This window comes from Staurois parvus, unplaced genomic scaffold, assembly GCF_062004578.1.
Source record: "Staurois parvus isolate SC_StPar_1 unplaced genomic scaffold, SC_StPar_1.0 ptg002781l, whole genome shotgun sequence".
NCBI lineage: Eukaryota > Metazoa > Chordata > Amphibia > Anura > Ranidae > Staurois > Staurois parvus.
Window position 1 is genome coordinate 158,348 of NW_028320577.1, and position 26,997 is coordinate 185,344.

Sequence of the window (26,997 nt, forward strand, 5' to 3'; positions counted from 1 at the left end):
ACACTGAAGAAATGACACTTTGCTACAATGTAACATTGTGAGTGTACAGCTTGTATAACATGGAAATGATAGTTACAATATCTCCTGTTACACCGCTGTATGGTCTTGGCCACCGTGCTGCAGCTCAGTTTCAGGGTCTTGGCAATCTTCATATAGCCTAGGCCAGGCATGTCCAAAGTCTGGCCCGTGTTCCGGTTTAATACGGCCCCACAGGTAATTTGGCAATATCTAAAAAGGAGAAAAGCGCCTCTAAGTGCAATATGTGGTACTCCTCGCACGGCCTCCTGCTCTCTAGCTCCCTTGTCTCCTCCTCCCATGCTCGTCTCCAGGACTTCTCCAGAGCCTCCACCATCCTCTGGAACTCTCTACCCCAATCTATCAGACTATCACCTACTCTGCTCACTTTTAGGCGATCTCTGAACACCGATCTCTTCAGGGAAGCCTATCCTGTCCTCAGCTAATAATGGAATCTTCTACTCTTCCTACCAGTCCATCCCCCACAGTTATTACCTTTTGTACCACCAGCCCCTCCCTCCTAGATTGTAAGCTCCCAGGATCAGGGCCCTCCTATCCCTCTTGTATTGAACTGTATTGTTGCTGTATTGTCTCCCGTTATATTGTAAAGCGCTGAGCAAACTGTTGGCGCCATAAATCCTGTATAATAATAATATAAATCCTGTATAATAATAATACATTTATTGAGGAACATAATAAGAAACACATGATGAAAGAAAACGAAAGGCTTAGGCATATGTAGTGAAAGCGAAGGAAATGGCAGCATCCTCGATGTATACGCCGTAGTAAGCGCTGGAGGAAACTCGGGATGTTTACAAGGAGCCGGCTGGCAAGTGTGAGATCCAAAGATGGCGTCCAGAGTCCACCTTGGAGCGCAACCTCGACATCAGCGTGATGACGTAGGGATGTCCAGCATGCAATGTGACGCGTTTTGGAGCATGCGTGAGGCCAATGAAAGACAAAGGTGCATTCATTATATCGGCTCTCCCCGGACCCCGCATTCACTATATCCGCTCTCCCCGGACCCCGCATTCACTATATCCGCTCTCCCCGGACCCCACATTCACTATATCCGCTCTACCAGGACCCTGCATTCACTATATCCGCTCTCCCCGGACCCCGCATTCACTATATCCGCTCTCCCCGGACCCCGCATTCACTATATCCGCTCTCCCCGGACCCCGCATTCACTATATCCGCTCTCCCCGGACCCCGCATTCACTATATCCGGTCTCCCCGGACCCCGCATTCACTATATCCGCTCTCCCCGGACCCGGCATTCACTATATCCGCTCTCCCCGGACCTGGCATTCACTATATCCACTCTCCCCGGACCCCGCATTCACTATATCCGCTCTCCCGGACCCCGCATTCACTATATCCGCTCTCCCCGGACCCCGCATTCACTATATCCGATCTCCCCGAACCCCGCATTCACTATATCCGCTCTCCCCGGACCCCGCATTCACTATATCCGCTCTCCCCGGACCCCGCATTCACTATATCCGCTCTCCCCGGACCCCGCATTCACTATATCCGATCTCCCCGAACCCCACATTCACTATATCCGCTCTACCAGGACCCCGCATTCACTATATCTGGTCTCCCGGACCCTGCATTCTCTATATCTGGTTTCCCGGACCCTGCATTCACTATATCCGCTCTCCCCGGACCCTGCATTCACTATATCCCCTCTCCCCGGACCCCGCATTCACTATATCCAGTCTCCCCGGACCCCGCATTCACTATATGCGCTCTCCCCGGACCCTGCATTCACTATATCTGTTCTCCCCGGACCCTGCATTCACTATATCCGCTCTCCCCGGACCCTGCATTCACTATATCCGCTCTCCCCGGACCCCGCATTCACTATATCCGCTCTCCCCGGACCCTACGTTCACTATATCCGCTCTCCCCGGACCCGGCATTCACTATATCCACTCTCCCCGGACCCTGCGTTCACTATATCCGCTCTCCCCGGACCCCGCATTCACTATATCTGGTCTCCCGGACCCTGCATTCTCTATATCTGGTTTCCCGGACCCTGCATTCTCTATATCCGCTCTCCCCGGACCCCGCATTCACTATATCCGCTCTCCCCGGACCCTGCATTCATTATATCCGCTCTCCCCGGACCCTGAGACCCAAGCTGCGACTTGCATAGACAGCTGTGCATGAAGTCGCACAGATATCTTACAAGTCGCACTGACCTCCGAATTCAAGTGAAGTCGCACGATTTCAAAGTGGTGTTCAGTGTGAACCCAGGAGGAATGCTGGACAGTTCCCTGAACAATCTAGTTCCTGCCTCAATCCTTGTTTGTCTTGAACCCTTTTTCTCCTCCCATGAACTTTCTGTTAAGCTAGGGGTGTCCAAACTATTTTCCTCCAGCTGTTGAAGTACTACAAGTCCCATCATGCCTCTGCCACTGGGTGTCTTGCCTGTGGCTGTCAGAGTCTTGCAAGGCCTCACGGGACTTGCAGTTCCTCACCCCCTGGAGGGCCATAGTTTGGAGACCCCTGGTCCAGAAGATAGACTTGGGACCCGGGGTGTGTCAGATGATCATAGATTTAGGTAAATATTTGGGGGCTTTTGTGCAGTTAGTCCAGCGATTTTCTAGAGGGGAGGTAAACTTTGGTGGGGGGCCCTAGCTGGAGTTCAGCTTCAAAGCTTCTTTGTTTATAATAAGGACTTGACTATCGAGGGTCACAAATCTGGGAATATTTTTGATGCCCTGTGAAATGTCTGAAATTGACAATAAATGAGTTCAGCTGCCCAGGATGTAACGATGGCGGCTATATATCAGACCTCCACAGATTCTGGGAACCCTCCGTCCATCGGCGACTCGTAGCGTACAACCCTTCCATATCTTTCCACTCTGCGCTAACTAAACACTCATCGGACATTTATGGCTTCCCACCAGCGTCTATTTAAACAATCGTTTCGTATAACTTGGTTATTTCATTTGTAAATGTCAATTTCATCTGAGAGGAACGGACACGGTGTACGGAAAGCCGCTTCCCACGCTACGGCCGGCCAATTGGGTGAGCGCGTCGCGTTGGTCCTGAGGTTGCTCAAAATGTATATCTCCCATATAACCCAACCGGCAGCGCAGGTCGTGGGGCCCGAGGAAGTTCGTTCATTCCTGGTTTAATATACAAAATGATTGGCCCTATTCTTAGTCCGCCTGTGAAATGTACATTTCGTAACTGATGGGTAATGTTATCTCTACATAAACATTTATTGAGCCATATTTCCCAGAAAGCCGTGACTGATGGGCAGACCGAGGGGGGGAATGTGACTCCGGGATTGTTATGCTTTCTGGGCCTTTCAACCATTTTCTGCTTCAAAATGGCTCACGTTGGCTTCTCTGGATGTCACATTTCGGGATTTCCGTCATCTCTGGAGCGACACGGTGAGCGGAGCTTGGTCCTCCGTAGAGTTTGGGTGTTCTTATCCTTGTGTCTGCGAGTGTCATCTATAGGTAGCGCTTTTCTACCACCGAAAAATATACGGGGAGGTTAGGTTTACAGCTGAATATAAGATGAGTGATATCAAAGACACGAATGAACGCAACTCCGTATACATTCAAGTGTTACGGAACCCACAACAGTACAATCAGTCTGTAGATGCAGGAAAGCATGCTTGTTATACTCACTGTGGGACCTAAGGGGTTAATCCTCTGCACTGTGTAAAAAGGATGTTTGATCCTGGCTTCTCTGATCCTCCCCTTCTTCCAGTGTCCCCCTCTTATCTCCTGATAAGACATCTCATGTGGAGTCACTCTGCACAATACATTTATTGATGTATTAAAGTATTACTAAACCCAGGACCCCGCATTCACTATATCCGCTCTCCCCGGGCCCCGCATTCACTATATCCGCTCTCCCCGGACCCCGCATTCACTATATCCGCTCTCCCCGGACCCCGCATTCACTATATCCGCTCTCTCCGGACCCCGCATTCACTATATCCACTCTCCCCGGGCCCCGCATTCACTATATCCGCTCTCCCCGGACCCGGCATTCACTATATCCGCTCTCCCCGGACCCCGCATTCACTGTATCCGCTCTCCCCGGACCCCGCATTCACTATATCCACTCTCCCAGGACCCCGCATTCACTATATCCACTCTCCCCGGACCCCGCATTCACTATATCCGCTCTCCCCGGACCCCGCATTCACTATATCCGCTCTCCCCGGGCCCCGCATTCACTATATCCGCTCTCCCCGGACCCCGCATTCACTATATCCGCTCTCCCCGGACCCCGCATTCACTATATCCGCTCTCCCCGGACCCTGCATTCACTATATCCGCTCTCCTCGGACCCTGCATTCACTATATCCGCTCTCCCCGGACCCCGCATTCACTGTATCCGCTCTCCCCGGACCCCGCATTCACTGTATCTGCTCTCCCCGGACCCTGCATTCACTATATCCTCTCTCCCCGGACCCCGCATTCACTATATCTGCTCTCCCCGGGCCCTGCATTCACTATATCTGCTCTCCCCGGGCCCCGCATTCACTATATCCGCTCTCCCCGGACCCTGCATTCACTATATCCGCTCTCCCCGGACCCTGCATTCATTATATCCGCTCTCCCCGGACCCCGCATTCACTGTATCCGCTCTCTCCAGACCCCGCATTCACTATATCCGCTCTCCCCGGACCCCGCATTCACTATATCCGCTCTCCCCGGACCCCACATTCACTATATCCGCTCTCCCCGGACCCTGCATTCACTATATCCGCTCTCCCTGGACCCCGCATTCACTATATCCGCTCTCCCCGGACCCCGCATTCACTATATCCGCTCTCCCCGGACCCCGCATTCACTATATCCGGTCTCCCCGGACCCCGCATTCACTATATCCGCTCTCCCCGGACCCCGCATTCACTATATCCGCTCTCCCTGGACCCTGTGTTCACTATATCCGCTCTCCCCGGACCCCGCATTCACTATATCCGCTCTCCCCGGACCCCGCATTCACTATATCCGCTCTCCCCGGACCCCGCATTCACTATATCCGCTCTCCCCGGACCCCGCATTCACTATATCCGCTCTCCCTGCACCCCGCATTCACTATATCCGCTCTCCCCGGACCCCGCATTCACTATATCCGCTCTCCCCGGACCCCGCATTCACTATATCCGCTCTCCCTGGACCCTGTGTTCACTATATCTGCTCTTATGCAATAATAATTCTATTATTTTAGCAAATATAAACTGCTAAATACCTTTCCTCATCAGCCGTATATAGCTGTCTTGAGACTTCTATCAGTGTCCAGCCGAGCACTGATTAAAGCTTGTAGGAGTTTAATTTTGCTCTTGGAGGATGCAGGACCCCTGACCTCTTTCTGGACAGTGCTGATTGGCCGTGTGCTGATCACATGCACTCTCCCAAGAGAGAAAAAAAAACTTCTCTACCAATACATACCAAACTGAGTATGTGCAGAGTGTCTCCAGATGATATGCTTTATCAGTATATAAGGGGGAGACACTGAAAGAAGGAGAGGATCAGAGAAGACAGGATCAAACAGCCTTTTTACGCAGTGCGGAGGTTTACCCCTTTAGGTTCTGCAGTGAGTATGACAAGCATGCTTTACTGCATCTACACACTGATTGTACCGTTGTGGGTTCAGTAACACTTTAAAGCAAATAATACAATAATAAATGGTTATCACTTACCCCTGGCAGTACTGGGGTTGTTGGTTTGAATCACAACCATGGCACCACCTGCCTGGAGTTTGCATGTTCTCCCTGTGCCTGCGTTGGTTTCCCCCCGGGTACTCCCATTTCCTCCCACACTCCAAAAGACATGCTGGTAGGTGAATTGGCTCCTGTCTAAATTGGCCCTAGTATGTGTATGTATGAATGTGAGTTAGGGACCTTAGATTGTACGCCCCTTGAGGGTTAGGGACCTTAGATTGTACGCCCCTTGAGGGTTAGGGACCTTAGATTGTACACCCCTTGAGGGTTAGGGACCTTAGATTGTACGCCCCTTGAGGGTTAGGGACCTTAGATTGTACGCCCCTTGAGGGTTAGGGACCTTAGATTGTACGCCCCTTGAGGGTTAGGGACCTTAGATTGTACGCCCCTTGAGGGTTAGGGACCTTAGATTGTACGCCCCTTGAGGGTTAGGGACCTTAGATTGTACGCCCCTTGAGGGTTAGGGACCTTAGATTGTACGCCCCTTGAGGGTTAGGGACCTTAGATTGTACGCCCCTTGAGGGTTAGGGACCTTAGATTGTACGCCCCTTGAGGGTTAGGGACCTTAGATTGTACGCCCCTTGAGGGTTAGGGACCTTAGATTGTACACCCCTTGAGGGTTAGGGACCCCTTAGATTGTACGCCCCTTGAGGGTTAGGGACCCCTTAGATTGTAGGCCCCTTGAGGGTTAGGGACCTTAGATTGTACGCCCCTTGAGGGTTAGGGACTGATGTGAATGTACAATATATATGTAAAGTGCTGCGTGAATTGACGGCGCTATATAAGTACCAGAAATAAATAAAAAAATTAAAATTAATAGATAAATCTTAGTACATTGTATTCTTTTATATTGAACAGTCTTGTCCTCAAAGGAAAAACAATGTAACAATTGACACTTTGCTTGTCATATCCTCCTAAAACGTCAACCCGTGAGATAAACATTCTGTTCTTTCTTCTTCTAGAATATGACCGTCTGGGATTCCTGCTTAAATTGGACTCCAAACTGTAAGTAGCAGGAGACATTCTTCCCTTTTATTTAGCCTTGTTATCGTTTTTTTACATTGAATATATGTCTGTCTGTGAATATTTACATAGCGAATTCCACCTGAGCCATAACATTAAATAATCGACTAATCTATAGAGTCGTCCTCTGTACAGAGCGTACTAGAACTTGGCAAGAATAAAATGTGGCCGTGTTTTCCATGCCGTAATCCTGTCTCGTGAAATGAAAAACGAGGCTTTTATCTTGCACTTGCTAAGGGGATTGTGGTGAACCCATGTGTAATAGGAACCTGCATTGGGCTCGATCATTTTTTTATTCGTTCTTTTAAATGAATACAAGCAGAAAAGGCTTGTTCCTGGAAAGATGCATGTCCAAAGGGCCGTGGTGGGGGGATGCAGTGGTCAAACAAGATGGAAAGAACACCGCTCTGCTGATCAGTCTGTTTGACATAGAAGTAAGAAGTGGCCTCAGCCTACGTGTCTCTGCCAAAGACCACACTTTGACGTGTTTTGCCCAGTCCTTGTGGCTTGGTCAGAGGTGAGCTGTCAGAAGAAAAGACGAGGAAGCCCTGGCAAATGTGCCAATGCTCAATATGGCCGCGCCAATGCTCAATGTGGCCGTGCCAATACTCAATATGGCCTCGTCCATGGGCAATATGGCCACGCCAATGCTCAATATGGCCGCACCAATGCTCAATCTGGCCACGTCAATGCTCAATCTGGCCGCACCAATGTTCAATATGGCCGCGTCAATGCTCAATATGGCCGCACCAATGCTCAACATGGCCACGCCAATGCTCAATATGGCCGCGTCAATGCTCAATATGGTCGTGCCAGTTTGCGCAAATATGTGCGCATGCGCATAGGCGAAAGCGCACCGGCACACGCAGGGCACGATAATTACTGACGCTCAGTGGCCTTTATAAAGACCTCAACTCTACTCAATAATTGCTGGATTATGGTCAGCCCCCTTTTCCTGCGTATCCTGCTGATTACGCATTACAGACCCGGCTTTGCCCTGACCTTGCTGTGGTTCTCTACCCCGGCTTGATCCTGACCTCGCTCCTGTCTGCTTCTCTGTGAATGATCCTGGCTTGATCCTGACCTCGCTCCTGTCTCCTGCTCTGTGAATCATCCCGGCTTGATCCTGACCTTGCTCCTGTCTGCTGCTCTGTGTATGACCCCAGCTTGATCCTGACCTCACTCCTGTCTTCTGCTCTGTGAATGATCCAGGCTTGATCCTGATCTCGCTCCTGTCTGCTTCTCTGTGAATGATCCCGGCTTGATCCTGACCTCGCTCCTGTCTGCTGCTCTGGTAATCATCCCGGCTTGATCCTGACCTTGCTCCTGTCTGCTGCTCTGTGTATGACCCCGGCTTGATCCTGACCTCACTCCTGTCTTCTGCTCTGTGAATGATCCAGGCTTGATCCTGATCTTGCTCCTGTCTGCTGCTCTGTGAATGATCCCGGCTTGATCCTGACCTCGCTCCTGTCTGCTGCTCTGTGAATCATCCCGGCTTGATCCTGACCTTGCTCCTGTCTGCTGCTCTGTGTATGACCCTGGCTTGATCCTGACCTCACTCCTGTCTTCTGCTCTGTGAATGATCCAGGCTTGATCCTGACCTTGCTCCTGTCTGCTGCTCTGTGTATGACCCCGGCTTGATCCTGACCTCACTCCTGTCTTCTGCTCTGTGAATGATCCTGGCTTGATCCTGACCTCGCTCCTGTCTGCTGCTCTGTGTATGAGCCCGGCTTGATCCTGATCTTGCTCCTGTCTGCTGCTCTGTGAATGATCCTGACCTCGCTCCTGTCTGCTGCTCTATGTATGACCCTGGAGTGATCCTGACCTCGCTCCTATCTACTGCTCTGTGTATGACCCCGGCTTGATCCTGACCTCGCTCCTGTCTGCTGCTACTCTGTGTATGACCCCGGCTTGATCCTGACCTCGCTCCTGTCTGCTGCTCTGTGAATGATCACGGCTTGATCCTGACCTTGCTCCTGTCTGCTGCTCTGTGTATGACCCCAGCTTGATCCTGACCTCGCTCCTGTCTGCTGCTCTGTGAATGATCCTGGCTTGTTCCTGACCTTGCTCCTGTCTGCTGCTCTGTGTATGACCCCGGCTTGATCCTGATCTCGCTCCTGTCTGCTGCTCTGTGTATGACCCCGGCTTGATCCTGACCTTGCTCCAGTCTGCTGCTCTGTGTGTGACCCCGGCTTGATCCTGACCTCGCTCCTGTCTGCTGTCCCGTATTGACCCTGGCTCTGGCTATTGACTACTCTACTCATCCTCCGGGATCCACGTGTCTTCTGGAGAAACTCCTCTTGCATCTGGAGCACCCACGGGTTCCGTCTCATCAGACATCACCAAGCAGCAACACCCCTGGCAACCCGTGCTTCTTTGGGCACTGCACCTCCTATTACCACCTCCAGGGGCGCACTGCACTTAGCCGAAAGGGGAGTCCTCTCTCTATTCCAGCCTCCGGTCAGGTACGTGACATGAGTGGAGCGAAGCGCATCGGGAGGCGTGGCCATTGACAGAGACACGTAGGCTGAGGCCACCCCTGTGTCACACAGGCTGGTCGGGAGAGCGTCATTCTTTCCATTTACATACACATTACTTTGTGGACGCGTACATCGGCACGCCTGCGCCCCTTTTTCTGTGGATGATGGGAATAGAGGTTCCTCTTCAGCTTTGAGCGACACGCCAAGTCTTTACTGAGGTCCTAATGGATGTAATGTATACATAGCCCATCCAGTACAACCAATATGTCTGCGATTTCTTTATCGAACATCATGGGACACAGAGCAGCTTTAGTAATCTGTCAAGGTCCTACCTTTCCTCAGAGCTTGTGTTGCTCCATGTGCTGGCATCCATCTTAAGTTTCTGCAAAGCATGGTGGGAGCCTTTATCCTTTCAGGCTTCTGCGGCTCCTCCTCCAGAAGGGTGTGGCTGATCACATTTAAGCCTGCTGTCTGCAGTTGCTCTTTGCATTCGTGTCCTGTATGTTCCCTTGCAGCAAGCTCTGGTTCTGTTCTCGTTGCTCTCCTGGTAACCGACTCAGCTTGGACAAGACTATTCTCTGCTTTATCCCTTTTCCTGACCTCCCGTTGCTGAACCCGGCCCGTGACCTGAGTATTCTTTGCCTACCGTCTTGTACTGTCTGCTCCGTTGTTATAGACCCGGCCTGTCTGACCACGCTATACGTTTTCCCATCTAGCTCCCACCAGCGGTACGCCATTGGCGGCAGTCAATACCGCAGCTGGGGTTACTCGGGGGCCGCGACCTGGTCTCAGGCTGCGTCAAGTCCATCCCCACCATCAGGGGCCCTGGTGAAGGGCAGCCTGGGGCTTAGACTCCGCGCCCTGAGGGACTCTGGTCTGTGGGTAGTGGCTGTCGTCAGTCGCTGCGTGACCTTACCATAGGGCCTGCCTGCCATTCCATCGCTCCTGCCCTGACATAATCCTTACTATCAGAGTTATGCGCCACCTCCGGATGATTGGACACTGGCAAGAAAAGACAGTCCCTCATAGGCATAACCCCTCCCTTGTAGGAGGGCTTCTGTTTATTTGCCTGTATCTGAGCTGTCAGGGTTGTGGATAAGGGGGTACCACCGGTCCTCCTGTACGGGGCCCAGGCCAGCAGGGGAGCCCAAGCAGCTGGGTGAATCGGATGTGAGCAGGGACAGTGATCAGCACGGGGGGGGGGGGGGGGGTGGCAATCTTTGGAACCAATCCCCTGTATGACTCTCTCTGCAGCAGCTGAATGCTGGCTTCTTCTGCCCCTCCTGCTGGCTTTCAGCTGCTGCAGAGAGAGCCATACAGAGGATCGGTTCCAGTAATAGTGTGCCGGTGCACCCATCACCCTCCCTGTGCACCATGCCCCCCTTTGTGCCCCCACCCCATGTGTGCTGCCAGCTGCCATTCTCTCCTTCCCACTGACAGCTGTAAGCACACAATAGGATCTGTCTGTATGAAGAGTGAGGGAAAGGTCTGGTAAATATGTCACATTTACCAGCCCCTTCCTTTCCTGAATGAACACAATGCGTGACCAGTACCGATCGCTCACTGTGTTCATTTGTAAATGAAGCCTAGTAAACTGTGTTTTTTTTATTGGGGGGGGGGGGCATTTCAGGATGGCTTTATGGGGCCCTGTGGTTTCCAACAACCGCTCTCTGCATGATGTACAAGATTCTCAACATATCCAGCAGGGATCAGGAGACTGGTGCTATCCAGATCCATTCCTTCAGCACTCCTACTCAGAAGAATGGTACTTGGACCCCGCACCTTACGAGGAATGGACATCACGTGACGGGGATAGCCTGTAATGTTATCGGTCGGAACTGGACCCTGTGTTCACAGAACGCTGTCCATTGTTACATTGCATTGTGTTTTCCGGTAGGGTGCTGTGCGGGTCTAGGGTATCGGACCCCAGAAGGAGTCTAACAATTCCCACAGCCCTGTATATTCTGCTTCTTGAGAAAGACATCTAAAAGTTTTTCGTAAAGTTGTCAACTATCTCAGATAGCAACACTTCCTGGGGAGGGAGTTCCACATATTTCCTGCTCTAGGAGTAAACTGAGATTGGTAGGGTGCACTGGGCAGAACAGGGGACGAAGGGTGTGGTGAACGAAGGTGGGCGGCTGTACAGTCATGGCCAAAAATGCCAATTTGTACATGGGCGAGAGAATATCAGAAGTGGCCTGAAGGTCAAGTGTTTAGTATGGAGTTGTTCTCCCCATGGCCATCAATGTGGAAGTGGTCCCCTGTGCAACTAGAACATCCTCCACTCTTCTGGGCAGGCTTTCTACAAGATTTTGGAGTGTAGTGTCACAAAATCCCTGCCAGAGGAGGACAGACCCCATTTGGTCGAGAACCCTTTTCTGGTAAAGATCACCTGGAATGGTATCATACATAACTAGCTTGGGGGTAATTTGAATACCCCTTCCTGTGGCCATAAAAGCCTCAACTCTTCTGGGAAGACATTCTACTAAATTTTGGAGGGTGTCTGTGGGAATGTGGCCAATTTACATAGTTAGTCTGGCTGAAAAAAGACAAAAGTCATCCACTTCATTCATTAAAAAAAATAAAAAAGTTATAATCCTACACCCACAGTTGATCCAGAGGAAGGCAAAAAAACCCCAGCAAAGCACGATCCAATTTGCTCCTGCAGGGGAAAAAATTCCTTCCTGATCCTCCGAGAGGCAATCGGATATTCCCTGGATCAACTTTACCTATAAATGTTATATCCAGTTATTTTCTGTGTATCTAATTTGTGAGGTCAGGTATTGATGTTGGATGAGATATCCTGGCTCACAATCAGGTCCAGTTCATCGCAAAGGTGTTCAGTAGAGTTGAAGTCAAGGATTTGTGCAGGACACTCCAGGTTCTCCACACCAAACTGATCAAACCATGTCTGAAGCTGGCTTTGTACACAGGGGCACAGTCATGCTGGAACAGAAAAGAGTCTTCCCCAAAGGGTTACCACAAGGTTGGAAGAGCACAAGTTTCTAAAATATGCTGTAGCATTGATAGTACCCTACACTGGGAACACCTGAACTCAATCTCTCAAGAGGAGATACCATCTACATTTGGCCATATAGTGTATGTAAATAAATGGAGGAGTAGAGCCAAAAAGAAGGAAAAGCCTTCCACACAGAGAAAAGGGTCTTCCTCAAACTGTTGGAAGAACGCACTTGTCTGTAAAGTCTTTATATGATGTAGGATTAGGAGTACTTTTCTTGGGGAACCCCTGAACTCATGGTGGGTTGTCCATGTAATGTTGATCATATGAAATATTTTACAAGGGTCAGGTTTTTTTTTTTAGGAGTACTCTTCTTGGGGAACCCCTGAACTCATATTGGTTTGTCCATGTAATGTTGATCATATGAAGTATTTTACAAGGGTCAGGTTTTTTTTTTAAGGAGTACTCTTCTTGGGGAACCCCTGAACTCATAGTGGGTTGTCCATGTAATGTTGATCATATGAAGTATTTTACAAGGGTCAGATTTTTTTTTTTTTTTAGGAATACTCTTCTTGGGAAACCCCTGAACTCATGGTGGGTTGTCCATGTAATGTTGATTATATGAAGTATTTTAGAAGGGTCAGGTTTTTTTTTAGGAGTACTCTTCTTGGGAAACCCCTGAACTCATGGTGGGTTGTCCATGTAATGTTGATTATATGAAGTATATTACAAGGGTCAGGTTTTTTTTTTAGGAGTACTCTTCTTGGGAAACCCCTGAACTCATGGTGGGTTGTCCATGTAATGTTGATCATATGAAATATTTTACAAGGGTCAGGTTTTTTTTAGGAGTACTCTTCTTGGGGAACCCCTGAACTCATAGTGGGTTGTCCATGTAATGTTGATCATATGAAGTATTTTACAAGGGTCAGGTTTTTTTTTTAGGAGTACTCTTCTTGGGGAACCCCTGAACTCCTAGTGGGTTGTCCATGTAATGTTGATCATATGAAGTATTTTACAAGGGTCAGATTTTTTTTTTTTTAGGAATACTCTTCTTGGGAAACCCCTGAACTCATGGTGGGTTGTCCATGTAATGTTGATTATATGAAGTATTTTAGAAGGGTCAGGTTTTTTTTTTAGGAGTACTCGTCTTGGGAAACCCCTGAACTCATGGTGGGTTGTCCATGTAATGTTGATCATATGAAGTATTTACAAGGGTCAGGTTTTTTTTAGGAGTACTCTTCTTGGGGAACCCCTGAACTCATAGTGGGTTGTCCATGTAATGTTGATCATATGAAGTATTTTACAAGGGTCAGGTTTTTTTTAGGAGTACTCTTCTTGGAGAACCCCTGAACTCATGGTGGGTTGTCCATGTAATGTTGATCATATGAAGTATTTTACAAGGATTGGTATTGATGACCGCTATTGCATGTTTCCATGAATACATGGTATATATGTGTTCCAGGTGTCTTGTGACTGTTGTCTGCCATGGTGCCTCTACTCCTCATTCATGGTTGGCTTGCGGTAGAAGGGATGACTTTGCTTGGAGAGTAATGAAGCATGGAATTCTATCCTCCAGTGATAGAAAGGTCTATATTACAGAGATCATGCTCTCGATACAGTAGTTCTATTAGGATTCGGTTGCTGACATATCATGTCATCACATAGAGGAGCTGTTGATAGCCAGCAAGAAACTTTCGTGACCCGTTGAGACTCTAAACTTTCATTTTTTATTATTTTTCCCTCTGGCAGTGCTGCTTCTCTCCTGTGTTCCCTCCAGGTCAGCGATGGCTGTCCGCACACTTGTCTCTTCTGTTTTCTGAATCCTCTTTGTGTGTGAATCTTACAGAAAGCATTTTCCAGATTGGCCAAACAGGGCAAATTCCCTATGATTTATCCTGGCTCTGACAGGGACCCCCCCCACATTCACATTCCAGGAGCCGTCCCCTCCGCTGCTACCATGTACTTTACTGCCTATAAAACTGGTATTGGGATATTTTCCTGTCACCCGTAGCCGGCTGTAAATTCTGAGGAAATTCTACAGCTTTCATGTGTTGGTCCTGACATCCCAGGTGTTCCTTGGAAGTGTTTTGATTCTACTGCAATAAATTCACAAATCGGGCATCCTGTGTAAAAAGTGACAGCAACCTCTGCAGGAAACCAACCTAAAGTGTTATTAAACCCTCCATGAAAAAGAAAATGTTGTAGCATGCCTTCCATCGTTATTGTTTTTCTGCGCAGCCTTTGCAGCATAATAAATCAGTAATAGTTTGATGTGTTTAATTTCTGTCTGTAGGGTGACTTAGTGGACTTGAAGGGTCTCCTCCCTGTGGGCCCCGTATAGCCCCTCTGTGCACTCCAGACCAGCATTGCATCTTCACATGCTGTATCTGCCACCCCTCTCTGCCAATCCCTCCACTGACCTCCACTTAGTATCCTCCACCCCTCTCTGCCAATCCCTCCACTGGCCTTTACTTAGTGTCCTCCACCCCCTCTGCCAACCCCTCCACTGGCCTCCACTCAGTGTCCTCCATCCCTCTCTGCCAATCTCTCCACTGGCCTCCACTCAGTGTCCTCCACCCCTCTCTGCCAATCCCTCCACTGACCTCCATTTAGTGTCCTCCACCCCTCTCTGCCAATCCCTCCACTGACCTCCACTCAGTGTCCTCCACCCCTCTCTGCCAATCCCTCCACTGACCTCCACTCAGTGTCCTCCACCCCTCTCTGCCAATCTCTCCACTGGCCTCCACTCAGTGTCCTCCACCCCTCTCTGCCAATTCCTCCACTGACCTCCACTCAGTGTCCTCCACCCCTCTCTGCCAATCCCTCCACTGGCCTTTACTTAGTGTCCTCCACCCCCTCTGCCAACCCCTCCACTGGCCTCCACTCAGTGTCCTCCATCCCTCTCTGCAAATTTCCCCACTGGCCTCCACTCAGTGTCCTCCATCCCTCTCTGCCAATCCCTCCACTGGCCTCCTCTCAGTGTCCTCCACCCTTCTCTGCCAATCCCTCCACTGGCCTCTACTCAGTGTCCTCCACCCCTCTCTGCCAATCCCTCCACTGGTCTCCACTCAGTGTCCTCCACCCCTCTCTGCCAATCGCTCCACTGACCTCCACTCAGTGTCCTCCACCCCTCTCTGCCAATCCCTTCACTGGCCTCCACTCAGTGTCCTCCACCCCTCTCTGCCAATCCCTCCACTGGCCTCCTCTCAGTGTCCTCCACCCCTCTCTGCCAATCCCTCCACTGACCTCCACTCAGTGTCCTCCATCCCTCTCTGCCAATCCCTCCACTGGCCTCCACTCAGTGTCCTCCACCCCTCTCTGCCAATCCCTCCACTGGCCTCCACTCAGTGTCCTCCACCCCTCTCTGCCAATCCCTTCACTGGCCTCCACTCAGTGTCCGTCATCCCTCTCTGCCAATCTCTCCACTGGCCTCCACTCAGTGTCCTCCACCCCTCTCTGCCAATCCCTTCACTGGCCTCCACTCAGTGTCCTCCACCCCTCTCTGCCAATCCCTCCACAGGCCTCCTCTCAGTGCCCTCCATCCCTCTCTGCCAATCCCTCCACTGGCCTCCACTCAGTGTCCTCCACCTCTCTCTGCCAATCCCTCCACTGACCTCCTCTCAGTGTCCTCCATCCCTCTCTGCCAATCCCTCCACTGACCTCCACTCAGTGTCCTCCACCTCTCTCTGCCAATCCCTCCACTGACCTCCACTCAGTGTCCTCCACCCCTTTCTGCCAATCCCTTCACTGGCTTCCCATTGCCCAACGGATAAAATTCAAAACATTAACAATCACATATAAAGCCATTTGTAACTCCGCCCCAAATGACATCACCAATCTTGTCTCCAAATATCACCCAGACCGTACTCTCCACTCCTCCCACGACCTCCTGCTCTCTAGCTCCCTTGTCTCCTCCCATGCTCATCTCCAGGACTTCTCCAGAGCTTCCCCCATCCTCTGGAGCTCTCTACCCCAATTTAACAGACTATCGCCTACTCTGCCCACTTTCAGGCGATCTCTGAAAACCGATCTCTTCAAGGAAGCCTATCCTACCTTCAGCTAATAATGGAATCTTCTACTTCTCTTATCAGTCCATCCCCCACAGTTATTACCTTTTGTACCACTAGCCCCTCCCCCTTAGATTGTAAGCTCCCAGAATCAGGGCCCTCCTAACCCTCTTGTATTGAACTGTATGGTTGCTGTATTGTCTCCCTTTATATTGTAAAGCGCTGAGCAAACTGTTGGCGCCATATAAATCCTGTATAATAATAATAAATGCTGCTTAGTGCTCAGGTGCTCTGGTCTCATATATGTATTTGAAATCAAACCTTTATTAGTTTTTGTAAATAACACGGTGTGGGTGGATTTCTGCCGATCACAGGCTGTGTTACGCCCCTCCAGCCTGTTTCTTAGAATAACAGGGAGGTGAAGCCTCCATCAATGAAGCTGGTAAGTGGACATGGATGAGGAGGAGGGAGTGGGCTGTCATTTACCACTTTGTATACGCCCCCATGTGTCACTCTATAGTCACATGGGCTGCTCAGATGTGATAGGGAGGAAATGCTTAGCATCAAAACTCACTGAAAACTGAGCATGAGCAGTAGCTGCCAACACTACTCTGCAAAACCCCCAACTACATTGGGGACACGGACAGAAGAGGGAGACAGAGCTTCAAACAGGAGGATCAACCAGTTTTTTTGCAGAATACAGAAAACGAATCCCATAGTGACTGGGTGAGTAGGAACAGCATGTAATACGGCGTTTATGGATAGTTTTTTATGTTGTGGGTTTAGTGACATGTTAAGTCTGTTCTACATATGGCAAGTTCATTCTGTTGTATGGAGTAAACTCTGGCGTTTTCGTGCCATTTTGCAACGTTTTGGAACGGTGAAGGTCATGTGATCCTTCAACTAACACTCGTAGTCTAAAACGAGCCAAAAAACTGTCATCCATCAGCGTGCACCGTTCAGTTTTTCCAGCCCACACATGCTGCTATAAGAGTGTGATGTATGATGGTTCCATATATCATTTATTGGAGAATTTGATTGCACATCGCACTGCTGCTTGATTCTTGGTTCCCACGGTGTGTTATATAGGTTTACATTTCATATATCCAGCTTTTTCTAAATCCACGTGACTAGAAATGATGGGAGATCTTACAATGGAAGGTTACAAGATGTGGGCTGTTCTAAATATATCCAAACGTATAAAAATCTGTACCAAAATCTACAGAATTAAAGTGGAATTCCAGTCAAATACTAACTGACCTACTACTAACTAAACCTACTTCCACCCAGGGGTGTATTTACCACAAGGCAAACAAGGCATTTGCCTAGGACGGCATTTTTTCCCAGAAGAAGGGATGAAAGAAGGGACACACGCACCATGGGAACCAGGTGGGATCCGAAAGAGGCTGCGAGCTCCTTGATGTAGAGCCCGACTCTCCTTCCCGGGGATGTCCGGAGCTGTGGAAATGAGTGCCTGTTTATCGCCAGGAAGGGGGTAGTGGAAGGCTCTCCCAGGTGGGGGGCAGAGGTGTTGTTGGTCAAGTCCTTCAAGATATTTCACACCCCAGTGTTCCCCCCACCATATGTCTACTGCAATATGACTGCCGAGGTGAATTGACCCTCTATATAAGAGAAGCACCAGGTCTGCTGGTCCCCCTCTGGTTCTCCAATGTACTCATAAAAAGAAAGACCAAGGGTACAACATAGCATAAAACCATCCAAATAGGAATTTTATTACAATGTACCAAACTACTGATATACAGTCATGGCCAAAAATCTTGCCCCCCCGCATTTCAGTCAGATAATGCACCACTGCAACGGAACCGGACCCAGACCACACTTGGGTATTTCCGGTATACTCTCGCTTCCCTGTCCGGACACCATCCACGGACCACACCCGCTGATCATGCAGGAAATAAGACAGGACCAGACTCTTCTTAAGACAGGAAGTCAACTGCTTTATTTTTACACAAACACAAGATATATACACAGGGCGGGGAAACACAACCAGGAACAGGAAACACATCAGCAGCCTGCCCCATCAGTGGGAAGGGCTACAGGAAACACCCCCCACCCAACCAAGACACAGAACAATGGGATGCAGCACATGGCAGAGAACAATGGACAACCACATGGCAGCGAGCAATGAACAATCCCCACACCAATACATAATACTAGGACATGGACATTCACACCCTGTACCTCTTAACAGGCACAGGGTGGGTTAAACATAATGAAGAGAACATGAGCTGACACAGGGGTCCCCCACCCCCAAAAGTCTGTTGACGCACACAGCCCAGCTCGGGAGCATGCACACATGGGTGCCTCCTTAAAGCAGATCTCCAGTCCCCATGATCAATTTTTTTAAAAATTCCATTGTGATTGTTATTACTTGTACATTTAAATTAGAATACTGTTAGAACAGTATTCATGTTGGTTAGTTTAAAATCTTTAAAAATGTACCTGATCCCAGACGCAGGCAGATGGCCATTTAGGATGTGGGCATCTGAGGCTACCCAGCATGCACCTCCCGATCTCGAGCCTGCGCAGTAATGACACTGTGCGGCGCATTGTGTTTAGTGCAGGTTGCCATAGCAATGGCAGCGTTACGGAAGCAGGGGCGGACTGACCATTTGGAAACTGCCCGAGGGCCCGGGGTCAGTAGGGGGCCCCATGAGATGCCCCTGGTACCTTTTTCATAGGCTTTTTTTAGTTTGGGCAAGGACACAGGGGCCCCATGATCCCCTATTGCCCGGGGGCCCCATGAGTTGTCAGTCCACCCCTGCACAGAAGTACCCACGCTGTTGCTATGGCAACCTGTCAATCACATTACATTATTAGGCTTCCCAAAGACTCCTAGGATAGATGTCGCCATTGTCCCAGGCGTCAATGGGAATCGCCTAATGACATCATCGCCTAGTCCGGCCGGGACAGGAAGTGCCGCCCCAAGAATATATAATAAAGGTATTTAGAAACAAACAAAAAAAATTTCCATTTCGCACTGTACATTGGAGGGGCATTGGAAATATTGGAAGTTTAAAAAAAGACCGGAACTCTACTTTAAGTCCTGGCTTGCTGCAGGAGCCACACGGTGGAGGGAGGAGTGGACAGTGCCTGCAGGGGACTGCCAGAAGAGGAGGTAAGGGTTCTTTCTGTGCAATATCTTTGCACACAGCATGTAATTATTATCTCTTTTTAATAAAAAAAATGTAGTATTTCTTACAATAAAAAAGTACTGCACCCGGAAGTTGATGCTGCTGCCCTTGTTGGGTTTAGGAAGGCCTTAGTTGGCCCAGAGAATGTGTTCTGCCTCCTCTGTAAAACCTGGCTGGGGTTCATTAGAGGCTGGTGAATATGGGACTTTATTATTTTTTTTTATTAATATTATATCTTTTATTAACTTTTTTTCCCTTAAAAAATCATCATTATAATAAACCATTTACAAAAACAAAAGAAAACATGTATTTTAACCATTACCTATTGCTTTCATCTCCCGCCCACCTGTAGATCTCCTCAACTTTTTCCTTGCTATCTTCTTTTGCTTCAAGTTCCTCTAATATTCTTATTCTCTAGTTCCTTCCCTCCATCTACCTCTCTTGTACCTCTCTTGTACCCTCTTACGTGATCTTACTTTTTTTCAAAATTAACTGTACCGTAACCAACCCCAGACAGCGCTTGGGTACTTCCTCTAGAATACCGCTTCCCCATCCGAACACTGACCACAGACACCACAGCCGACCATACAAGACTAGACCACACCAGTCTTGAAGTAAACCAGGAGGTAGACAACTTTATTTGAACACAGATACAAGATATATACACTCAGGGGACAATCTCCCCTCCCTGCATAATGACACAGGGTGGGGCAATCTACATTTAGTAACAAGAGACACACAGGTATTCAAACTTCACACCAACAGACAGTCCCATCAGGAGGGAGGGCTGCTGGAGACACCCCCCACTAAGCTAATACACATAAACACATACATCCCATAATAGTTTGCTCCCAAGCAAGACAAACAATAGAACAATGGGATGCAACTGCACGGCATTAAACTATCAACAACCCCTCACCCCAATATTAGGACAGATCACCCTGTACCCCTAACAGGCACAGGGTGACTTACACATAAGAGGGATATGGGGAGCTGAGATACCCCACCTCTCCAAAGGGATCTGGGTTCCATGGGCCCCCCACCCAAAGTGACTCCTGTCACAGAGACGTTCATCATGGAGATGAGAGATCTTGGTACATTATCACTATTATTATTATACAGGATTTATGGTGCCAACAGTTTGCTCAGCGCTCTACAATATAAAGGGAGACAACACAGCAACAATACAGATCAATACAAAAGGGATAGGAGGGCCCTGATCCTGGGAGCTTACAATCTAGGAGGGAGGAGCTAGTGGTACAAAAGGTAAAAACTGTGGGAGATGGACTGGTAGGAGGAGTAGAAGATTCCATTATTAGCTGAAGGCAGGATAGGCTTCCCTGAAGAGAGAGGTTTTCTGAGATCGCCTAAAAGAGGGCAGTGTAAGCGATAGTCTGATAAATTGGGGTAGAGAGTTCCAGAGCATGGGGAAAGCTCTGGACAAGTCCTGGAGATGAGCATGGGAGGAGCAGACAAGGGAGCTAGAGAGCAGGAGGTCATGCGAGGAGCGGAGAGTACGGTTTGGGTGATATTTGAAGACAAGATTGGTGATGTAATTTGGGGCGGAGTTATACATGGCTTTATATGTTATTGTTAATGTTTTGAATTTTATCCATTGGGCAATGGGAAGCCAGTGGAGGGATTGGCAGAGAGGGGTGGAGGACACTGAATGGAGGCCAGTGGAGGGATTGGCAGAGAGGGGTGGAGGACACTGAATGGAGGTCAGTGGAGGGATTGGCAGAGAGGGGTGGAGGACACTGAATGGATGTCAGTGGAGGAATTGGCAGAGAGGGGTGGAGGACACTGAATGGAGGCCAGTGGAGGGATTGGCAGAGAGGGGTGGAGGACACTGAGTGGAGCCCAGTGGAGGGATTGGCAGAGAGGGGTGGAGGACACTAAATGGAGGTCAGTGGAGGGATTGGCAGAGAGGGGTGGAGGACACTGAGTGGAGGCCAGTGGAGGGATTGCCAGAGAGTGATGGAGTACACTGAGTGGAGGCCAGTGGAGGGATTGCCAGAGAGTGATGGAGTACACTGAGTGGAGGCCAGTGGAGGGATTGGCAGAGAGGGATGGAGGACACTGAGTGGAGGCCAGTGGAGGGATTGGCAGAGAGGGGTGGAGGACACTGAGTGGAGGCCAGTGGAGGGATTGGCAGAGAGGGGTGGAGGACACTGAGTGGAGGCCAGTGGAGGGATTGGCAGAGAGGGGTGGAGGACACTGAGTGAAGGCCAGTGGAGGGATTGGCAGAGAGGGGTGGAGGACACTGAGTGGAGGCCAGTGGAGGGATTGGCAGAGAGGGGTGGAGGACACTGAGTGGAGGCCAGTGGAGGGATTGGCAGAGGGGGGTGGAGGACACTGAGTGGAGGCCATTGGTGGGATTGGCAGAGAGGGGTGGCAGATACAGAACGGTTAGTAAGGTGGATGAGTCTGGCAGCAGCATTCATAATAGACTGAAGAGGGGATAGCCTGCGATGAGGTCGGCCAATGAGGAGGGAGGTACAATAGTCATTGGATTTCTGAGTGCTGCCATTATGTACAGCAGACTATACATTTCAGGGAAGAGATGGGGGAACAGAAGGGGCATTATGGAGTTGCTCCGATAATTGTGACCCTTTTTGATGGCAGTATAACCTGCAGACAGACTTTGGGCCGTATTGCGTTACTATTGTACTCGCAGCACAATGGAGCAGCCGCACTCACCGCCACAGACCAACGACTTTCCATCCGCTCTCATCTCCATCACAATTCAGGAATTCCTCATACCGAGGGTCCAGCAGAAGGGAAAAGGCAGAAGGGGGAACAGAGACGACTGGATACTCTGACACAGTGCAATAAACTCGCAGAATTCTCATTAAAATCTGTTTTCTGTTAGCATCACATGAAGCAGAGTTGACTCATGCCAGATGCGCAAATTTTCATTGTCTGATTAAATATAGCGAGTAAAGTAATAAACGTGGACTGATGGTAGTTGAGGGCAAGGCAGTCCGAAAGGCACCACTAATAACGTACAGCACTTGTAGAGATGCTCAGTGGACGGCTTTTTGCAGATTATTATTATTATACAGGATTTATGGCGCCAACAGTTTGCTCAGCGCTGTACAATATAACGGGAGACAATACAGCAACAATACAGTTCAATACAAGAGGGAGTTGAGGGCCCTGATCCTGGGAGCTTACAATCTAGGAGGGAGGGGTGAATGGTACAAAAGGTAATAACGGTGGTGGATGGAGTGGTTAGAAGAGTAGAGGATTCCAGTATTAGCTGAGGGCAGGATAGGCTTTCCTGACGAGAAAGGTTTTCAGTGATCGCCTAAAGGTAAGTAGAGTAGGTCATAGTCTGATAGATTGGGGTAGGGAGTTTCAGAGGATGGGTGATGCCCTGGAGAAGTCTTGGAGACGAGCATGGGAGGAGAAGATAAGGGAGCTAGAGAGTAGGAGGTCTTGCAAGGAGCGGAGTGTACGGTTTGGGTGGTATTTAGAGATAAGATCGGTGATGTAATTTGGGGCGGAGTTATACATGGCTTTATATGTTATTGTTAATGTTTTGAATTTTATCCGTTGGGCAACTGGGAGCCAGTGGAGGGATTGGCAGAGAGGGGTGGAGGACACTGAATGGAGGCCAGTGGAGGGATTGGCAGAGAGGGGTGGAGGACACTGAATGGAGGCCAGTGGAGGGATTGGCAGAGAGGGGTGGAGGACACCGAATGGAGACCAGTGGAGGGATTGGCAGAGAGGGGTGGAGGACACCGAATGGAAGCCAGTGGAGGGATTGGCAGAGAGGGGTGGAGGACACCGATTGGAAGCCAGTGGAGGGATTGGCAGAGAGGGGTGGAGGACACTGAGTGGAGGCCAGTGGGGGGATTGGCAGAGAGGGGTGGAGGACACTTAGTGGAGGTCAGTGGAGGGATTGGCAGAGAGGGGTGGAGGACACTGAGTGGAGGCCAGTGGAGGGATTGGCAGAGAGGGGTGGAGGACACTGAGTGGAGGCCAGTGGAGGGATTGGCAGAGAGGGGTGGAGGACACTGAGTGGAGGCCAGTGGAGGGATTGGCAGAGAGGGATGGAGGACACTGAGTGGAGGCCAGTGGAGGGATTGGCAGAGAGGGATGGAGGACACTGAGTGGAGGCCAGTGGAGGGATTGGCAGAAAGAGGTGGCTGATACAGAACGGTTAGTAAGGTGGAGGAGTCTGGCAGCAGCATTCATGATAGACTGAAGAAGGGATAGCCTGCGATGAGGTCGGCCAATGCGGAGGGAGTTACAATAGTCAAGGCGAGATATAACAAGGGAGTGGATAAGTTGCTTAGTGGTTTCCAGGGTTAGGAACGGTCGTATCTTGGAGATGTTGTGGAGGTTGGAGATGTTGTGGAGGTGAAGTCTACAAGATTTGGAGAGCGATTGGATTTGGGGCTGGAAGGACAGATGGGAGTCTAGGATTACACCTTGTACCCTGGCATGAGGGGATGGACTGATGATTGTGTTACCGATATTTATGGTGAAGTCAGGGGAGGGGGCACGGGCTGGGGGGAATTCTAGGAGCTCAATTTTGGAAAGGTTTGGGTTGGGAGTTTGAGGAAGTGAAGTGGCAACCATGCCGATATGTCGCTTAGCAGGCTAGCAATGCGGGTGGAAACTGAAGGGGTGAGGTGAGGGGTAGACAGATAGATTTGCGTGTCATCAGCATAGAGATGGTACTTAAAGCCATGGGAGTTTATCAGGTGACCAAGGGAGGAGGTGTAGATGGAGAAGAGAAGGGGTCCAAGGACAGAGCCTTGAGGGGAAATCAATATTTCCAGTACAGGTATTGTATGATGACATTAGTGAGCGAATACATTCCCTAATAGCACTGAGTTCTATGTCAGCCGCTGTAGTCATATTGTAGACCTCTCCCCACGTATTGGATGGGTGGGTCTGCTCCCTAAAACCTGCTCTGCACGAATGCTTTTACCGCCCGCACACCAGCAATAAATCGGGAAGCCTGATATGAGTGACTTTTACAGTTTTACAACTTTATGCGATTCTGAACAGAAGAGTTTAGTTTCAAGGCTGCAGCTAACAACAAACCCCTGGTGTACAATGAAGGCTGATAGCTTTGTTTACCTACCAACAGAGTTTACAAAGCTCCAGTTCAGTCACTTTTTGGTCAGTTGAAAGCAACATTGAAGAATTCTGAATTCCTTGCCCTCCCCTTCTATATTTCCATGTCTTTGTGAAATTAAAATACAGGCGTACCTCGGTTTACGAATTTAATGCGTTCCACGGGACTTTTCATATTGCTAAAAATTCATAAACCGAAACGCGGTTTCCCATAGGAATGCATTGAAAACCAATTCATCCGTTCCGGTAGTCAGAAAAAAGTTTTTAAAAAAGTCTTTTATCTGTTCAAAACTCTTTATAAAGTGCACTTTAAAGGTATAAATACTATACAGGGACATGATTTAAAAAAAAAAATCGAAAATGCATTGAAAACCAATTAATCCGTTCCGCTGGTCAGATACTGCTGTCTCTGCATCTACTCTCTGTATTTTTCTGAAACTGTCTGAAATAGTTAATAATTTATCACTTTTCAGTGCATTTTGGGCATTTGGGAGGTTCTCCTGTGCTTATCTTTAAAAAACGCTTCTAAACGCAAACACATATAAACGCGGTATGCAAACGCGGCTAAATAGACGTTTTTTAACCTACATTTTCCAGCAGTCAGTTTCCATCGTTCAGAAGTGTCCCGTGTACATGGGGCCTAAAAGTCACTCATATCAGGCTTCCCGATTTATTGCTGGTGTGCGGGCGGTAAAATCATTGGCGCAGAGTAGGTTTTAGGGAGCAGACCCACCCATCCAATATGTGGGGAGAGGTCTGCAATACGGCTACAGCAGCTAACATAGAACTCAGTGCCATTAGGGAATGTATGCGCTCACCAATGTCATCATACAATACCTGTACTGGAAATATTGATTTATCTGCGAAACGCCGTCCAATGAGCATCTCTACAAGTGCTGTACGTTATTAGTGGTGCCTTTAGGACTGCCTTGCCCTCAACAACCATCAATCCACATTTATTACCTTACTTGCTGGTACGTGGTATACCACAAGGTCCAAGTGAATCTGTAGCTCTGTTACATCAGACTAATAGTGAACATTCCATGAAAAACTTGAATGGTATAGGCGCTTAAAGAGGTGGTGGGAAGATGTCCACAATGACACAAGAAGTGGGGAACCAAAAATGCAAAGGACGAATGCAAGTGTGGAAAATGAAAAGGTTACAGGAATCTGTTCAGAGGAAAAAGACCATAAGTCTGGCTTGACAAGTGGATTCTCCACCATGACAATGCTCCTGCACATGATATCTGCCACCCCTCTCTGCCAATCCCTCCACTGACCTCCATTCATTGTCCTCCACCCCTCTCTGCCAATCCCTCCACTCAGTGTCCTCCACCCCTCTCTGCCAATCCCTCCACTGGCCTCCACTCAGTGTCCTCCACCCCTCTCTGCCAATCCCTCCACTGGTCTCCACTCAGTGTCCTGCACCCCCCTCTGCCAATCCCTCCACTGGCCTCCACTCAGTGTCCTCCACCCCTCTCTGCCAATCCCTCCACTGACCTCCATTCAGTGTCCTCCATCCCTCTCTGCCAATCCCTCCACTGACCTCCACTCAGTGTCCTCCACCCCTCTCTGCCAATCCCTCCACTGGCCTCCACTCAGTGTCCTCCACCCCTCACTGCCAATCCCTCCACTGGTCTCCACTCAGTGTCCTCCACCCCCCTCTGCCAATCCCTCCACTGACCTCCACTCAGTGTCCTCCACCCCTCTCTGCCAATCCCTCCACTGACCTCCACTCAGTGTCCTCCACTCCTCTCTGCCAATCCCTCCGCTGGCCTCCATTCAGTGTCCTCCACACCTCTCTGCCAATCCCTCCACTGGCTTCCCGTTGCCCAACGGATAAAATTCAAAACATTAACAATAACCTATAAAGCCATTTATAACTCCGCCCCAAATGACATCACCGATCTTGTCTCCAAATATCACCCAGACCGTACTCTCTGCTCCTCCCACGACCACCTGCTCTCTAGCTCCCTTGTCTCCTCCTCCCATGCTCATCTCCAGGACTTCTCCAGAGCTTCCCCCATCCTCTGGAACTCTCTACCCCAATTTATCAGACTATCGCCTACTCTGCCCTCTTTTAGGCGATCTCTGAAAACCGATCTCTTCAGGGAAGCCTATCCTGCCCTCAGCTAATAATGGAATCTTCTACTCCTCCTACCAGTCCATCCCCCACAGTTACTACCGTTTGTACCACTAGCCCCTCCCTCCTAGATTGTAAGCTCCCAGGATCAGGAACCCCCTAACCCTCTTCTATTGAACTGTATTGTTGCTGTATTGTCTCCCGTTATATTGTAAAGCGCTGAGCAAACTGTTGGTGCCATAAATCCTGTATAATAATAATAATATATAAATCCTGTATAATAATAATAATATATAAATCCTGTATAATAATATAAATAATAATAATATATAAATCCTGAATAATAATAATATATAAATCCTGTATAATAATAATAATATAAATCCTGTATAATAATAATAATAATAATATATAAATCCTGTATAATAATAATATATAAATCCTGTATAATAATAATAATATATAAATCCTGAA

The 26,997-nt window shown here is 49.1% G+C and overlaps 1 protein-coding gene across 3 annotated transcripts in view; it reads left to right on the forward strand.

Moving 5' to 3' along the window:
- The window catches only part of LOC149429135 (uncharacterized), a 185,703-nt gene that overhangs the window by 78,605 nt on the left and 80,101 nt on the right, over positions 1-26,997 (forward strand). For all 3 annotated transcript variants that reach the window (XR_016310603.1, XM_089666691.1, XM_089666690.1), the window contains exon 3: positions 6,685-6,727. Coding sequence is in view for 2 of the 3 variants with exons in the window: in XM_089666691.1 (XP_089522817.1) it covers positions 6,685-6,727 (43 nt within the window). In the remaining variant the exon portion in view is untranslated. The remainder of the gene's footprint in view (positions 1-6,684; positions 6,728-26,997) is intronic.